The sequence below is a fragment of the Xenopus tropicalis genome, chromosome 9 (genome assembly GCF_000004195.4).
Source record: "Xenopus tropicalis strain Nigerian chromosome 9, UCB_Xtro_10.0, whole genome shotgun sequence".
Classification (NCBI taxonomy): domain Eukaryota; kingdom Metazoa; phylum Chordata; class Amphibia; order Anura; family Pipidae; genus Xenopus; species Xenopus tropicalis.
Genome location: NC_030685.2, coordinates 28,348,890 through 28,367,664, shown reverse-complemented (window position 1 = coordinate 28,367,664; position 18,775 = coordinate 28,348,890). Strand labels below are relative to the sequence as shown.

Here is an 18,775-nt window from a genome sequence, read left to right as displayed (position 1 = left end):
CGGCCCAAGGAAATCCTTATCAACCTATTTCACTGGGGGGTGAAATCCACAAGCTCTAATTTGTTATTAAACTGTGTTTAAATCACAGCTGTTTTTTGGGAATCCCCGAAAACAGAATCCTCCATAAAAGATTTTGCCGAATTCGCAACCAAATCCCTAAATCTGTATATTTAAGAAAACTTTTAAAAACTGCATCAAATGTACACAAACAATTGTTGGGACACACTATAGGAGTCATTTACAATGTTTTGCACACTGCCTTTTGGCTTCAAAAAATTTGTTCGGCAGTGCTGTATTCATGAGGAGCAGGTGGGGGTAGGTATGTAGGTGACACCCTCACACCCCCTAACTTGAGCGTCATTTAGATGTGCAATTTATGAGGAAGTAGTGGTCTCAGGCCAATCTGCACCTAAAATCATCCAACAAGAAACACACATCAGTCATGGAGTTAGGGTCTCCCGCTGCCCTACTGTCCAAAGGTGGCCACACACGTGGTCGCACGAAAGATCGTACAATCCGCCACTAACCTTCAGGGCTGAAACGGCAGATAAGGAGGTAGAAACAATAGGATTTCTACCTCCTTCTGCCGATTCAGCCCTGACGGCAGATTTTGCTCAGGCACCTTCTATGCCGCCCGATCAATATCTTTTAACCTGGCCGATCGGCGAGTCGACCGATATCAGCAGCCTCCTGCGATATCGGTCGACTCGCCGACTTGCCATACACGCACCAAATATCGTACAAAATGAGGTTTCGAGCTTAAGTGATCCCCAACCAGTGGCTAAGCGGCAACATGTTACTTACCAACCCCTTGGATGTTGCGCTCAGTGCCCCCAAAACAAGTAGTTATTTTTGAATTCCTGGCTTGGTGGCAAGTTTGAGTTGAATAAAAACAAGATTTACTACCAAATAAAGCCCCCTGTAAGCTGACAGTGCGCATAGAGGCTGCCTAATAGCCAATCTTAGCCCTTATTTGGCACCTCCATGAACTTTTATGGTGCTTGTGTTGCTCTCCAAGTCTTTTTATATTTGACTGTGACTCATGAGTAAGAAAGGTTGGGGACCCCTGGTCTAAGGCAATCAACTTTATTTAAATAAACAGGAAAAATAAAACAGAGAATCACCGACAAAACAGAACTATAAAAAGTTAATAAGAATATTCCTTTTCAGTGGGGCATGATAGAACCCAAACTTTCAGGGAGTTGCTCTCTGACTATACCCAAGGGATGCCTGTGATGATGTAGAGGATGTGGTTAATGTAAACTTTATCCCTGGACAAACAATAATAGGATGCTGAGGTGCATTATCTTATCAGGCAAGTTGGAATATATTTTCAGAATAAGAAGTAGAGGTCCTGTGAAGCAGCGTGGAGCATTGAAAGGTATTCCTAAAATTGTTTATACACAGAACAGTTGGGGATGCAAGTTTTTGGCCTGGGAAAAGTCACATCAAAATACTAGCTATTTGTCCAGCTGCAAGTGCTCTGTCCTGGGAAAAGCATTCTCTGCACAGTTAAGGACTACCAACCTATACAGCTAGATTATTATAACACACAGCTCTGATTACAATTAAATTATGCCAAGGAGCATTTAGTATAAGAGCAATTTTCATCCTGTAATAATGTCACCTGAGCCTGCCCCTAATTTCTCTCCTATCCTACTTTCTGTTGATGTTTTGGGTACATAAGAGACTACCTACGTAACAAATAAACAACAGATCACCAAATCGGTGCAATTTTACAGACTATGATGACTCATGAAAGGTACATTTCAATTAAAGGACAATGAAAGGTTAATATAAATTAAAAGTAAGTCTAAAGGCATTCTTTTTAAGTACTTACTGCATATCTAAATTCCCAGATCCCTGCTTGCTTCTCTGAGATATGGTGCTGGCAGCCTACAGCAGTGTGAAGACTACAGTGACATCACTGAAATCTCTCTCCCCTTCCTGTAGGTGCCAGCGGCAGCCTTACTATTCTCTGAACATGTGTGTAACTTGATCCTGTCTCCTGTTCTGAGCTACACATGCCCACCAGCCAATCAGAAGAGGATCTGGCAGAGGGGAGGGGGAGAGGGAATGAAACACATGTGCAGTATGAAGCAAGGAGGGAAAGGAAGGGAGAATACCTTTTTAGAGATGGCTGCCTGTTCTAGAAAATGTGAAGTAAGTGTGACTGAGTAAATATTTGATTAGGTGAGCCAAAAGTGTGGTGTTGTTACTAAACAAAAGGAGGACTATTGGGCAGTATGCTTTTTAAATTTTGACTTGCATTCTCCTTTAAGCCATGGACCTTTTCCCTTTGTTTCCAGTTGAAAAGTTAAACCTAAATATTGAACTTTCTTTTAAAAGATCTAATTTGCTTTCTGCTGTATATTAAAACCAATATTTTATTAGCAAATATATATAAATTTATTTTTTCAAAGCTACCTTAAAGGGAATCTAAACCCGTGAAACAAATTATGTAAAATTGCTTGACTGATCTAAGCACTTTATATACAGTTTTCAAGATAATAGTAATTTGCAAATGGCAGCACTACTTGCTGTTCATTGTGTCTGGCCGACCAGCTGGCAGAAAATTAAGACACTGTGCAGGGGAGAGTCTTCTCATGTGTCTCTGTTTAGAACAGCAGAAAGCATTAGCTTTTTAAGCTGAACAACTGAACTAAACAGCATGTGGCGCTGTGGCTTCAAATCCATTATAATAGCAGTGTCAAAAATGCTACTATTGGGAAAACAAGATAAACAATAATAAATATAAAGTGCTTAGAATAGCACTCTAGTCAGCATTGCATTTTATCCACTGCATCAAGCTGGTCCACTGCTGTAGTGTTACAAATGTACACCAGCTCAGTGCAATACTGCCTCTTAGAAATTCTACAGGAACATTTACTGCAGAGTCAGTACTGCAACGTCTTTCCTGGTTATCAATAAGCAAATATTAGTGTTTGATGAGTGAGCTTTTGTATTGAAGACCTTGTTGCATTTGATAGGCATGCCTTGCCAACTACCTATGGGTAAAGCTTGCTCACAGGGTATACGAAAAGGCTGAATGGAACTGTGTAGGGCAGTATATAAAGCTCTACAGTGGGTAACCATGTCTTTTGAATTTCAGATTTCTGGATATTTTTTATCCTCCTGTTTGTCCTCAACTGCATGTTTATATTATTAGCTTCTTGGTATAAATACCACCATCCTGCTATTGTTCTGGGTCTTTGGCATAGGCAAGGAGCTGTATCCTCGGCCCCATAATATACTAGCAAAAAGTGGCCTGCATATTGCCCACTGCCCAAATAAGGCTGCTGCCTGTGCCGAATAGTATTCAAGTATTGTTTCTGGTTTTGAGCTGTGTCCTGGCTGGCAATAATACCTGTGTTTGACTTAAGCCTTAAAAATAATATGACTAGAAATACAATATTGTATATACTGAACTGACCTATAACAGTAATGACCCATACTTCTAAAGTTATACATAGCAGCTACCCATTATCTGACCCTGCTAGGCCATCATTTCAGTGCCAGCGACTCTGCACATGCTCAGTGTGATCTGAGCTGCTGCTGAGAATCTAAGGTTAGGGGTAGACAGAAACCATCAATACATTAGCATAAAATGAGGTTGTATTTGAGAAGCTGTAAGAAGCTAAAAATCAATTCTGAAGCAGAATGAGTTGGTTTCTGTGCTGACAGGTAACGTGACAGAATGAATTACTTGTAGCCTTAGTTTTACATTGTGTGTATATACTGTACATTGTGAGTGGGTCCCTAAATTCAGGCAACTGACAAAAGCACAGAGCATGTGCAGTGAATCAGCAGAAAATAAGATGGGGAGCTACTAGAGGGGCATCTTAAAAGGCACAATTCTTCCCTGCTAAAGGGCTGTGGTGGAACTGGGCAGGAAAAAAATACATAAGGTAAAATATTTCTAGCCTAACTCTTTGTTGAGCTTTATTTCTCCTTTAATCTAGTGATACAACACTTTTTACACTGAATATTTTACACATGCCTTTAAATAAACATCTACTGTGTACTTGAAAATAATGCCAATTAGATCAGAATTGAGCAACTCATTTCTAATTTAAAACATATTTTTTTCAAGCAATGTACTCGAGTTTGTTTTTTAACCCCAAAGAACATAAAACATTTTGAAATCAGAACTAGTCTTCAAAGAAAATAACAGTGACTTCTATGTTATGCCAAGAAGCCGAATATTTAGTAGAAGATGAAAAATGATAAGCTTCTTAAAGGAGAAGGAAAGGCTAAGTCACTTGGGGGTGCCAAAATGTTAGGCACCCCCAAGTGACTTAGATCGTTTACTTTTTACCCCGGGCTGGTGCCCCTGTACGGAGAGAACAGCACCAGCCCGGGGTAGCAGCGAGTGCTTCCTCCTTCCTTTTCGCCTTCGCGCGCATGCACAGTAGAGTGAAAAGCCGAACTTAAACAAGAAAGTCGGCTTTTCACTCTACTGTGCAAGCGCCGGCCGACGGATTTCGCCGGCAGAAGAAAAAGGAAGGAGGAAGCGCTTCCTACAGGTACCCTGGGCTGGTGCTTTTTTCTAATAACAGGGGCACCAGCCCAGGGTACAAGGTAAGCGATCTAAGTCACTTGGGGGTGCCTAACATTTTGGCACCCCCAAGTGACTTAGCCTTTCCTTCCCCTTTAAAGGGGAAAATGATTGGGAAATGAAATTGGGACCTACAGCTTGAACAGGTATTTTAAACAGCAGCTAAATAATGTGCACTTAAACACCCAGAATCCCCAGTCAATGTCTGTAAGGATTCTGGAAGTTGTATTCCAACAACAGGCAACAGGTTAGTTATCGCAGAACCAAAAGAAAAACTAATTCTGTTTCTGGCACCAATATTTTTAGTTAGCATTTTGCCCTTTTCAGACCCATTTCCTAATTTCTTTAAGAGGTTTTCACTACCTCAGAATTAATGCCTTTATATACTTGATTAATGACAACTCAAAGAATCAATGTGATCAATACATTTACGTTACAGCAGAGAACAGCAAGACTCTCTGGCGATGGCTCGGCAATGAAACATAAGAAACACCTGTTTTTTCCCAAACATAAATAGATATTATACACAAATACCTCAAATTAGGTTTAAAAGAATTCTAATTTTAATAAGCAAGGAAGAGCTCTACTCCATATCTGGAGGGTAATGTATTTTCATAGGAGCATTGATTTACATTTAAAGCCACCCGTAAATACTGCTTAAACCCTGGGTGTGTTTTCTTTAGAACGCATGTTTATTCTCGGCAACCTCATGGACATAAAGGTGTGGAAAACAAATGTGTTTCTCATTAAATAAATCTTTGGACTAATCTCTCGTAACATTTTAATTTCATATACTAGGAGATATGTGACATTCCATAGTATGGATTCCAATAGCATTTATACAGGGGATGTACATTACATGCAGAGTGAGGCCCCTAGGCAGACAATCAGCACAAATATAGTGGCACACTTCCTTACAAAAGGCAACGCTTGTCTTTGCCATGGCAGGCGTATCTTTTCCACATTTGTCTTGGCACTAGTGCCCTTAGTCACTTTTTATTGGCCCCTCTGGGAATTGCTCATTCTTAGCTGAAAACACAGCCGTTTGCAGTTGGAGAATCGCCTGACTTGCACTAATGATGACTTGACAAAACACTGACAATCTCTCCATGTAAGTAGTTAAAGGCACTCCAGTGACCTTATATCTTGGGCCAGTGCTCCTGTTAGCAGAAAATTGCTCTGGTTCAGGGTACCTAAGCAATCCCTTTCTATGTGCAGGTGTACATGTGCACTAGAATGGAAAGCCAAAATTTAATTTTAAAAAGTTGGCTTTTTCACTCTATTACACATACGTTGACCGCAGGATTTTGAAGAAAGTACCCCAAGCCAGTGCAGTTGTTTGATAATAGGAGCAACGGCCTGGGATATTAGGTAAGCGTTTACAATCACTGGTTTGTGCCTAACTTTTGGCTCCCTCCTTCCAAGTGATTTAACTTTCTTTTTCATTTAGAAATAAAAAAATTATCCCAGTTCCAAACTGTGCCTGAAAACAAAGGTAAGACCAGGTAGACGTAAAGTGACCACAGCATCTGAAGAGCAGGCTTGCTAACTTCATTTTAAGACAGTATCTACAAGACCAAGATGCAAAGCCAACTAAACTCAGATCACCCTACACAGTTACTAAAAGTACAGTCAAAAGATGTCGATGTAGCAGTATTCAAACCACCACTTCCAAACAACAAAGTATATTTATAAATATATATACAGGTATAGGACCCATTATCCAGAATGCTCGGGACCAAGGGCATTCCGGACAAGGGGTCTTTCCGTAATTTGGATCACCATACCTTAAGTGTACTAAAAAATCAATGAAACATTAATAAAACCCAATCGGATTGTTTTGCACCCAATAAGGATTATTTACCGTATATGTTAGTTGGGATCAATTACAAGGTACTGTTTTATTACTACAGAGAAAAAGGAAATCAGTTTTAAAATTCTGTATTATTTGATTCAAATGGAGTCTGTGGGAGAAGGGCTTTCTGTAATTCGGAGCTTTCTGGATAATGGGTTTCCAGATAAGGGATCCCATACCTGTACATATATATATAAATATATCAAAGACAACAGTAGAAAGCACTCACAGCTATAGCATCAATCAAGTCAGTGATTTATTTCAGCATACCATCTACACGTTTCGATCACCACAGGATCGTCTTCAGGATGATGCTTGATTGATTGACTTGATTGATGCTATAGCTGTGAGTGATATCTACTGTTGAGTTTGATGCATTATTTTTGTCAGCACCCAGCCGTTGCCCCGATACTGGTGAGTGCCGATTCTTTACAAGACTATATATATATATATATATATATATATATATATATAATATATATATATATATATATATATATACACAGTGGCTTGCAAAAGTATTCGGCCCCCTTGAACTTTTCCACATTTTCTCACATTACAGCCACAAACATGAATCAATTTTATTGGAATTCCACGTGAAAGACCAATACAAAGTAGTGTACATGTGAGAAGTGGAACGAAAATCATACATGATTCCAAACATTTTTTACAAATAAATAACTGCAAAGTGGGGTGTGCGTAATTATTCAGCCCCCTGAGTCAATACTTTGTAGAACCACCTTTTGCTGCAATTACAGCTGCCAGTCTTTTAGGGTATGTCTCTACCAGCTTTGCACATCTAGAGACTGAAATCCTTGCCCATTCTTCTTTGCAAAACAGCTCCAGCTCAGTCAGATTAGATGGACAGCGTTTGGGAACAGCAGTTTTCAGATCTTGCCACAGATTCTCAATTGGATTTAGATCTGGACTTTGACTGGGCCATTCTAACACATGGATATGTTTTGTTTTAAACCATTCCATTGTTGCCCTGGCTTTATGTTTAGGGTCGTTGTCCTGCTGGAAGGTGAACCTCCACCCCAGTCTCAAGTCTTTTGCAGACTCCAAGAGGTTTTCTTCCAAGATTGCCCTGTATTTGTCTCCATCCATCTTCCCATCAACTCTGAGCAGCTTCTCTGTCCCTGCTGAAGAGAAGCACCCCCAGAGCATGATGCTGCCACCACCATATTTGACAGTGGGGATGGTGTGTTCAGAGTGATGTGCAGTGTTAGTTTTCCGCCACACATAGCGTTTTGCATTTTGGCCAAAAAGTTCCATTTTGGTCTCATCTGACCAGAGCACCTTCTTCCACATGTTTGCTGTGTCCCCCACATGGCTTGTGGCAAACTGCAAACGGGACTTCTTATGGTTTTCTGTTAACAATGGCTTTCTTCTTGCCACTCTTCCATAAAGGCCAACTTTGTGCAGTGCACGACTAATAGTTGTCCTATGGACAGATTCCCCCACCTGAGCTGTAGATCTCTGCAGCTCGTCCAGAGTCACCATGGGCCTCTTGGCTGCATTTCTGATCAGCTCTCTCCTTGTTCGGCCTGTGAGTTTAGGTGGACGGCCTTGTCTTGGTAGGTTTACAGTTGTGCCATACTCCTTCCATTTCTGAATGATCGGTGGAACAGTGCTCCGTGGGATGTTCAAGGCTTTGGAAATCTTTTTGTAGCCTAAGCCTGCTTTAAATTTCTTAATAACTTTATCCCTGACCTGTCTGGTGTGTTCTTTGGACTTCATGGTGTTGTTGCTCCCAATATTCTCTTAGACAACCTCTGAGGCCGTCACAGAGCAGCTGTATTTGTACTGACATTAGATTACACACAGGTGCACTCTATTTAGTCATTAGCACTCATCAGGCAATGTCTATGGGCAACTGACTGCACTCAGACCAAAGGGGGCTGAATAATTACGCACACCCCACTTTGCAGTTATTTATTTGTAAAAAATGTTTGGAATCATGTATGATATTTGTTCCACTTCTCACGTGTACACTACTTTGTATTGGTCTTTCACGTGGAATTCCAATAAAATTGATTCATGTTTGTGGCTGTAATGTGAGAAAATGTGGAAAAGTTCAAGGGGGCCGAATACTTTTGCAAGCCACTGTATATATATATATATATATATATATATATATATATATATATATATATATTCATAATTGAAACATTTATGAAAGGAATTGCCATGTCAGGTTAAAAAATTATAAATATGTATATACAGTGGTGTGAAAAACTATTTGCCCCCTTCCTGATTTCTTATTCTTTTGCATGTTTGTCACACTTAAATGTTTCTGCTCATCAAAAACCGTTAACTGTTAGTCAAAGATAACATAATTGAACACAAAATGCAGTTTTTAAATGAAGGTTTACGTTATTAAGGGAGAAAAAAAACTCCAAATCTACATGGCCCTGTGTGAAAAAGTAATTGCCCCCCTTGCTAAAAAATAACTTAACTGTGGTTTATCACACCTGAGTTCAATTTCTGTAGTCACCCCCAGGCCTGATTACTGCCACACCTGTTTCAATCAAGAAATCACTTAAATAGGAGCTACCTGACACAGAGAAGTAGACCAAAAGCACCTCAAAAGCTAGACATCATGCCAAGATCCAAAGAAATTCAGAAACAAATGAGAACAAATGAGAACAAAAGTAATTGAGATCTATCAGTCTGGTAAAGGTTATAAAGCCATTTCTAAAGCTTTGGGACTCCAGCGAACCACAGTGAGAGCCATTATCCACAAATGGCAAAAACATGGAACAGTGGTGAACCTTCCCAGGAGTGGCCGGCCGACCAAAATTACCCCAAGAGCGCAGAGACAACTCATCCGAGAGGCCACAAAAGACCCCAGGACAACATCTAAAGAACTGCAGGCCTCAATTGCCTCAATTAAGGTCAGTGTTCACGACTCCACCATAAGAAAGAGACTGGGCAAAAACGGCCTGCATGGCAGATTTCCAAGGCGCAAACCACTTTCAAGCAAAAAGAACATTATGGCTCATCTCAATTTTGCTAAAAAACATCTCAATGATTGCCAAGACTTTTGGGAAAATACCTTGTGGACCGACGAGACAAAAGTTGAACTTTTTGGAAGGTGCGTGTCCCGTTACATCTGGCGTAAAAGTAACACAGCATTTCAGAAAAAGAACATCATACCAACAGTTAAATATGGTGGTGGTAGTGTGATGGTCTGGGGTTGTTTTGCTGCTTCAGGACCTGGAAGGCTTGCTGTGATAGATGGAACCATGAATTCTACTGTCTACCAAAAAATCCTGAAGGAGAATGTCCGGCCATCTGTTTGTCAACTCATGCTGAAGCGATCTTGGGTGCTGCAGCAGGACAATGACCCAAAACACACCAGCAAATCCACCTCTGAATGGCTGAAGAAAAACAAAATGAAGACTTTGGAGTGGCCTAGTCAAAGTCCTGACCTGAATCCTATTGAGATGTTGTGGCATGACCTTAAAAAGGCGGTTCAAGCTAGAAAACCCTCAAATAAAGCTGAATTACAACAATTCTGCAAAGATTAGTGGGCCAAAATTCCTCCAGAGCGCTGTAAAAGACTCGTTACAAGTTATCGCAAACGCTTGATTGCAGTTATTGCTGCTAAGGGTGGCCCAACCAGTTATTAGGTTCAGGGGGCAATTACTTTTCACACAGGGCCATGTAGGTTTGGATTTTTTTTTCTCCCTAAATAATAAAAACCCTCATTTAAAAACTACATTTTGTGTTTACTTGTGTTATCTTTGACTAATAGTTAAATGTGTTTGATGATCAGAATTTTTTGTGTGGCAAACATGCAAAAGAATAAGAAATCAGGAAGGGGGCAAATAGTTTTTCACACCACTGTATATGCCGAATCAAACACAACCAGCACCAAGGGTCTTGTGGTTCAAATAAATATTAGTGTATTATAATTGCATGTACAACCGACATGTATATATATATATATATATATATATATATATATATCAAACTCAACAGTAGAAAGCACTCACAGCTACAGCATCAATCAGGTCAGTGATTTATTTCAGCATACCATCTACGCGTTTCGATCACCACAGGATCGTCATCAGGATCCTGATGACGATCCTGTGGTGATCGAAACGCGTAGATGGTATGCTGAAATAAATCACTGACCTGATTGATGCTGTAGCTGTGAGTGCTTTCTACTGTTGAGTTTGATGTATTATTTTTGTCAGCACCCAGCCTGTGCCCGATACTGGTGAGTGCCGATTCTTTGCAAGACTATATATATATATATATATATTATATATATATATATATATATATATATATATATGGTTAAAGGGGAACTCCAGCTTCCAAACCAAAATTTGTACTGTAATCACTGTAATCTATTACTTCATAAAGTATGAATAAATACCATTATATATTATATAAATACCATTTTATATATTGGAATCCACCTGCAAAACAGTTTTTCCTCTTTCTGCATCATTTAAAATCTAGGCAGGGGAAGAGGGACTAAAACATTGATGTTACAAATTGTAACAACATCTCCACAGCTTACAGACAGCATGCAGGAACTACATAACCCACAATACATTGCACTGTGATATTCCTTACTGACATCACTTTGCTGAAGGCAGGCTGAAGAGAGTCGACTACTGGTTTTTTTTGAGTCTCAAAGTAGTCAGCCAGATCAGCAGAACATGGGGCCAGGCTTAGGTAACTGTTCCAAACCATATTATTACATTAAAAATCATGAAAAGGCTGCACATTTTTATTGCTGTATATTGCAAAGTTGCTTGAAATTTAGTTTACTTAAAAAAAAAACAAAAAAACGTAAGTTGTGTTTGGGTGGAGTTTCCATTTAAGTTTTGGCTATACTTAAGTGAGACAATTGCACGGGGTTAGCTACACGTTGACCAGTTATGAGTATATTCTGTATGGGTATTCCATTCTCTCTGGCTTAAATCCATGCTGTGTTTGAGCAGCGCCAGTCAAATATTTGCATGGAGCTGGCCAATTATTTCTCATATCACATATTCAAAATATAAAAAATGCTGTGGAGCTCGTTAGCCATAAATAGCCTTATCTGCACCATGGGCCTCCAGTTGGACAGCCTTGTGAATGGGAATTCATTTTCCAGCAAGACAATTATACTAAGCATGCACTGAAGCCATGCCAGGCAAATCTAAAACCCAAGGAAAAGTAGGAAGCCATAACTTTTATAGATTCCCCTTCACAGCAACCAGACCGCAACTCAACCTGAACACATTGAAGGTTAAAGGCAAAAAATATGTAACAACTCTCTAGGATAAGCTATAAAAAAATAAAATAAAAAAAGCTAGAAAAATATGGATTCTTAAATTCTGCAATTTCTTTAGAATTAATGCAAACAGAGTGCCAGCATTGAATTAGGGAAAAGATGGAAATAGCAAATATATAGATATGAGATCATTCTAATTAATTGCTAACAAACCTTTGTTGACTTATGCTAGCGAAAAATATGTAATCTTGTTTAAAGAAAAATGCAATACTGTAAAAATATGAAATAAACACTGTTCTTGGCAGACTAAGGCTTTTGGTTATATATATGTGAGAATTACTCCACATATGCCTGGGTGTGCCCCACAAAGCAATAGGGTAACACCATGGGATTTCCAGAATTTCAGGAAGGGGAGATTATCAGAGATACAGTAGCAGGCTTTCAAAAATCCTATTTGTATATTAACATCTGCTACTAATCAAACATCTAGAAAACCCCCATCTGTTAAGCAAACGAATAGTCATTTATTTCTAAAGGAATAATTAGGCTAAAAAATCAGATTAAACAAAAAAAATCCACATCAAAAACTACAGTATGTTTACCTTTTAGCTTTTATCTCAATGAGTCACTTATTAATCATGGCTGAATGCAGATAGATAGGTTAAAAGCCAAAAAAACTGCAAACAGCAAATGGTCTAAATAACAAAGCACATTTTTGCATTCAACTGTATGTTTAATATAAAAAATTAGTCCAAAAAGTACTTTATCTAAAATTTTTAAGAGCTATTTTTTCAGCAAATCCCTGATTCTCAACATTTCATTTCTTTATGTTCTGTAGTCACCTGTCAAACTACTTCGGATGCCTCTTTATTGAAATTACAATTCTTATTACAGGTTCCTGAAAACATTACTGATTTATACATTTTACATGGCATCCAAGCAAAAAGATGTACCTGGAATAATCATATTGCAATGTGTTATATTAGAATCAAAAAATAAACTATAGAGATCCTTAATGTATGGGTCAGAACCCCAAAATGTTTCCCCTAATAGCATATAAGGCAGGTTTCCATGATCCCCTTGAACACAGAAACAGGGAGATGCCCTTAAACAGAAAACAAAAGAACAGCAGGTGCATAACTAGCTCTAAGCCGATGTCACAAAGCTGCTTCTCCTACTTCATTTTGGTTCCCTGAGGAAAACAAAATAATAAAACATGGCTGCTATGGAATTTTTACATTTTGTATGTAGCACTTCCAAAGAAACTGGCACTTTAGATTGGGTTCTAGAAAGAACACCTGCAAAAAGGTAGGTAATAGGGCGAAGTAAAAAAAAAAAAAAGGTAATATTCGCTCCAGGTCTCAGAGAGCAGCAAATGAGATGTTTGCTTTTAGTAAGTAAATCAAATAATGCAACCATTTTGGTTGCTACTGGTTACAAGACTTAGAACTAGTTTTCAACTAGTTATAACTTACCCCCATAAATAATCAGCTCTACATGTTTGACTTTGTGCCATGTCCACAAACACAACAGAATACTGTATTGATCCCTAATGCTGACATTTATATATGTTATGTTTAAGAAGGGTTGGCCAAACGATCAAACTAATCCAATATTGCCCACCTTAGGTGGCATATCGGGAGAAGATCCACTCATAATCTCGCCAAACGAGAGGATTGCAATGTGTATGGACACCTTTACAGGAACTGATCAACAGATGGCACTGTTGTGAGAAAATGTATTACATTAGCAGTTATTAAAAAGTTAAATAGCTTTGAAACTAAAAAAATGTAAAATGAATAAATGATTAGTAAAGCCCCATGAGCAATTTTACAGTCTTATTTTTTAAAGTTTTACATATCCTTTGAGCTCAGTAATGTCTACAAACCCTGCAGTAGGCTCTATTTAAATAAGTACATACTTTATCTTTGCCTAGCATTCATGCAAGAGTTGCCTTTTTTTGTACTTTTTATTATTTAAAGTCTTTTGGGTTTTCAGAACTGTAGTATACATAAGAGAAAGAGAAGAAACATATATAGCAAGTGAGTACATGCCAGTAGTAGTGATAATGTAGTCTTAAGTAACAGTAGAACAAGAGTGGCTGGGTTGTCTTTGCTTTAAAATAAATTGTAAATGCAAAAGTGATTCTTCCTGACCTTACCATAGCACACCCTAGTACCTGAAACAACAACAAGGGACCAAAGTGCCCCCTTCTCCCGCTCTCTTAATCTTAAATTATTTTTATCCTTTCACCTTCGCAGAATTAACAAAACAGTGGAAGCAATGCACAGTATATGTTTAAGTTCTCTTTATTAGTTAAGTTAGCACAGCTAAAATAAAAAAACAGAGAATTACAGATGTACATGTCATGTAACACAACCATGAGAATCATTAGTGGTTACTGCTTGTGATATAACTGCCTCACCTGTATTTAAAGATTTCTCATTTGATGTCCTGATTGAAACTATGAAACGTATGTTTTATCTTTCAATAAAAAACACTTTGTAAAAAAAGTGAGTCTTCCTAAAGTCATGTAGGAATATAATGCATTTACAATTTTATGGCATAACCAGTAAGAATATACTGATCCTTCGTTAAATTCAATAGCAATATTTCCAAATGTATATATTACATTGTAAATTTCAATACAGAAAGATCAGGGGAAAAAAGTTTTATGCTAAAGTGCTTTTTTCATGATTCAATGGACGAGGCACAAAGCCGTCTGACTAGTTTTCTTGTTTTTATATGCCCCCTAGTGGAAAACAATGGCATAATTCAAACCATATACGGTTGTATTTGTTGGCTTATAATGAAAACACAGGAGAAAGAAAGAATGAATAAATGAAAACAATAAAAAAGACAGAATAACATGAACACAATTCATAAATAAAGCATAAATAAGCAAAACTATTAAACATATTAACATAATTTCAAAATATCAACACTCCTTAAAGGAGAAGGAAAGGCTAAGTCACTTGGGGGTGCCAAAATGTTAGGCACCCCCAAGTGACTTAGATCGCTTACCTTTTACCCCGGGCTGGTGCCCCTGTACGAAGAGAACAGCAAAAGCCCGGGGTAGCAGCGAGCACTTCCTCCTTCCTTTTCGCATGCGCCGGCCCACGCATTTCGCCGGCAGAAGAAAAAGGAAGAAGGAAGTGTTCACTACAAGTACCCTGGGCTGGTGCTTTTTTCTCCTAACAGGGGCACCAGCCCAGGGTACAAGGTAAGCGATCTAAGTCACTTGGGGGGGGTGCCTAACATTTTGGAACCCTCAAGTGACTTAGCCTTTCCTTCTCCTTTAAAGAGGAACTGCTACTGGACTAAAAAAAAATGCACTCACCTCAGAATCCAATTTCCGCTTTTTGACTGGAGCAGCTTCTGATTTGGTCTCTGTCTGCTTCACCCTCCTTTCATTTTTACCTGCGCTTTTCTTCTTTGCCTCTTTGTCTTTTGCCATTCTGAAATATCACAAAACATGCCTAGTGACAATATAGCATAAATCTAGGTTTTACAACCTCAAACCCTCAGATTCAGTCTGAACTAAAAAACCAAATGTGGAAAACGTTTCATAAAAGCTGCAAAAACTGTGACTTTTCGTACTGTTGCACAATGACTGTGACTTTTTCAAATTGTTGCACAAATCCAGCATCAAAAATCTGATAATCTCTAACAATTCGAAGCAAAAAAACATCTTCCAGGAAAGGGAAGGGACATCTGCCATTGACTTTTACATCATCATGACAAGTTTTAGATGGATCATTTTTGGATTCAGAATTGTCGCAGTTTTGTCACATTAAATCTCAAAAAAGTTGCAACTTTTTTCTGGACCCTTTTAGCACTTAAAAATCCAAATTGGGAAAAAAAACATTCAGCCGTTAATATATGGCCCCCTTTGTATTTCAATATAAAATATGGACCTAATTTGATAGGTTTTAATAAAGTAATGTAATTCCATGTACTTCACCAGTTCCTGCCACCTGGAATTATAATAATTATAAAACTTCCTTCTTGTGAGTAATGTCATGTTTTTTAAGTCATAGCTGAAGTTGCTAGAAATGGATACATACAGTATGCTAGAATGCACTCTTAAATCATATACAGGTATGGGACCTGTTATCCAGAATGCTCTGGACCTGGGGTTTTACTGATAAGGGATTTTTCTGTACTTTGGGTCTCTATACCTTAGGTCTGCTAAAAAAAATTAAAAAAAAATATATCTTGGTTGGGTTCAAGTACAACATCCGCTCATAACCTTAAATGGCACCTATCTCCCCTATATTGTTTCCCCCACCAGAGGTGAGGGGAAAAAAAAAATTCTACTTGCCAGCGATGGGCTACCCGCACCAGAAGGGAGCGCACGTTGTGGGCGACCATGTTGGTTGGCATGCATGTTTATAAGTGATCTCCCCACTCGCTTACTATGCGCATGTGCCTGCCGTAGGCGTGGTGGATGTAAATCACCCTCCTATGCAGGCCCGGATTTGTGGAGAGGCCACAAAGGCCCGGGCCTAGGGCAGCAGAAGTTTAGGGGCGACATGCCGCCCCGCCGCAAGGAAAATTTTAAAATTTGGCTCCCATACGGAGCAGTCGGGAATAGAGCTGGGCGGTATGACCAAAAATTTATATCACGGTATTTTTCAAAATTATATCGGTGTCACGGTATTCGACGGTATTTTTTTTTTCCATGCATGATTAGGTGTTAACCCCATTTCCTAATTAATTAGAGAATAATTACTGCAGTATTGAAAATCAGAGTCAGGCAAGCGAAGGATCGGCAAGAGAAAGTCGTAAGGTAAATCAGGCAGGCTTAGTTTCCCAGGCAAGGCCGCAGACAACATAGCACAGGAGGAGGCGTTTGATAGCTTTAAATACCCCCCACGCATGCGCAGAACTGGTGCTGTCAGCGCGTCGCGGACGTGCACACTTTGACACGGGACAACGGGACGTGCGTGCGCGCGCACGCAAGGAGGCGCGCGAGACCGGCCCACACGGGTGAGTACCCTGACACCCCGGTATTGCGGTATCTGAAAAATGAATATAGTTTTAAAAAAAAAACACCGGTATTCGGTATTAAACGGTATATCGCCCAGCCCTAGTCGGGAACTCTCCTCACTGCTCCGTATGGGAGTTTAAAGGAGTGTTCGCGCATGCGCAATGGGGAGATGGCGCGTTGCGCATGCACACTGGGGGGGCACATTCGCGCATGCGCACGGGGGGACACCCACAGGGGCGGCCTCGGGACGCCCAGGATAGAAATGCGGCCCTGCTATGTCACACACATGCACATAATGAGCAGCATGGGCCCCAACATGGGATGAGGTAGCCCAACACTGGCAGGGGTGGGGGGGAACTATTGTTTTCCCTATCTGGAGTGCCGACTTTATTAGCCCACACCTCAGGTGGGGGGAAAAAAATATAGGGGGGGTACAAAAATTCCAAAGTTTCAAGCACACAAACAAGTGTTTCTATTTAAAGGTCACATAAAGTGATCTTTCTCAGGGACAAGGAGGCCACTTTATGTTACGGAAAAGTGGGATTTTTAATAAAAACACTTTTGCTTTTGTGCTAAGGCCTGTGAATGTGCAAATGAACAAATAAACTTTATTTCTTTTTTTCACCATACTTTTAAGTCCCGTGAAAGCCCTGCTTTATATGACAGTCTATAGTTACTCTTTGAATAATATTTGAACAAATATTATCTTTACAATTTTTGGGGTTCAAAGGTAATGCAAGTTTTTATTTTTTCCCAATTAGATTTTGTGGTTGAATCGCTTATAAAGAATTTAGTATTTGGCCAAATCCAAAGATGAAGGACTCAGAGTATCTCTACCCTAAACACCTCGTAGATCAACAGCCTACATTGCTCTTCCACTTCCAGGTCTACTGCCATCAACCAGTCCACCTATAAAACTACATATGTCGCCTTTTGGTAAAACTGATTCTCCCCCCGCAGCCCCTCAGCTAATGTTCCCAGTATTCCAAAGCAGATGCCAAATAGCGTAGAAGACAAGCAGCACAACAAATAGCATAGAGTGTGTATCCCTGACACATATCCTTCGCTCCCACTCACTACAATGAAGCTACAAGAGAAAGGCAAATACGTGCAACAGCCGGTCCCCGGCCATGTGTCCCTCTGTACCTAACAGACGCTTCCGCCTTCTTTCTGAATCCACGAGGGTTTAGCAAATACAAGCCACGCCCACACATAGATGCGCAACTAAGGCGTATTGCGCATGCGTCATCTTCAGAGCCTGACGCGCATGCGCGAATGTACATATCCCTGGCTTCCAGCAGCTCAGCAAAGGAACTACTAAAAATACAGTGAATTCAAATTATTCTGACTAGGAATGTTGTGACTGCTTTTTCTTTACAGTCTAAATAATAGGACTAGTCAAGCAGATAGCCCTACCCTGCCTGTGTGTACCATTCCCTCCCTGCCCTGTGCTGCCTGTCTGTGCCATACTCTGCCTACCCTATGCTCCCTGTGTGTGCCATACACACAGGAAGCATAGTCCAGACCAGGGGTAGGGAACCTATGGCTCGGGAGCCAGATGTGGCTCTTTTGATGGCTGCATCTGGCTCTCTGCCAAATCATAAATAAAAAAAATAACGAGGGGCGTGGCCTGCACTCGGCGGATAGAAGACATGTTCTAAGCACGTCTTCTATCCGCCGAGTGCAGGCTATGCCCTCCTCCGCATCGCATCCGGTATCTTTGGCAACCACCCTACCTTGCCCCTGTGCTCGGCGGATAGAAGACGTGTTCTAAGCCTTAGAACACGTCTTCCATCTGCCAAGCGCAGGCCACGCCCTCCTCTGCATCGCATCCGGCATCCTTGGGACCCACCCTACCTTACCCCGCAGCATCCGCGGCCAAACATATTGTATGGCTCTCACGGAATTACATTTTAAAATATGTGGTGTTTATGGCTCTCTCAGCCAAAAAGGTTCCCGACCCCTGGTCCAGACAGTACCTACATAGGTACCTACAGTACCTATGTCTGAGGTGTGAACAAGTGAACAATGGGGGTGATTACAGCCTGAGCCTGAGGTGTGAATACTGCAGGGGTTGAACAATGCAGGTATTAAAAGGTGTGAACAACACAGTATGTTGAGGCATTCAGG

The 18,775-nt window shown here is 40.1% G+C and overlaps 1 protein-coding gene across 4 annotated transcripts in view; it reads right to left on the bottom strand.

Annotated features, from left to right (window-relative positions):
* Positions 1 to 17,879, bottom strand: part of c9h7orf50 (chromosome 9 C7orf50 homolog) — a 167,221-nt gene extending 149,342 nt beyond the window's left edge. Inside the window, exons 1-2 of one of the 4 annotated variants that reach the window (XM_018097482.2) lie at positions 17,792 to 17,879; positions 14,993 to 15,110 (exon numbers count right to left, since the gene is read on the bottom strand). In XM_018097482.2, the coding sequence (XP_017952971.2) occupies positions 14,993 to 15,110; positions 17,792 to 17,859 (186 nt within the window). In that variant the 5' untranslated portion in view covers positions 17,860 to 17,879. Of the gene's footprint in view, positions 1 to 14,992; positions 15,111 to 17,482; positions 17,685 to 17,722 lie in introns of those variants that run through there. The other 3 variants (XM_012970671.3, XM_018097483.2, XM_018097484.2) reach the window with 3 other exon arrangements.
* Positions 17,880 to 18,775: the final 896 nt, after the last annotated feature.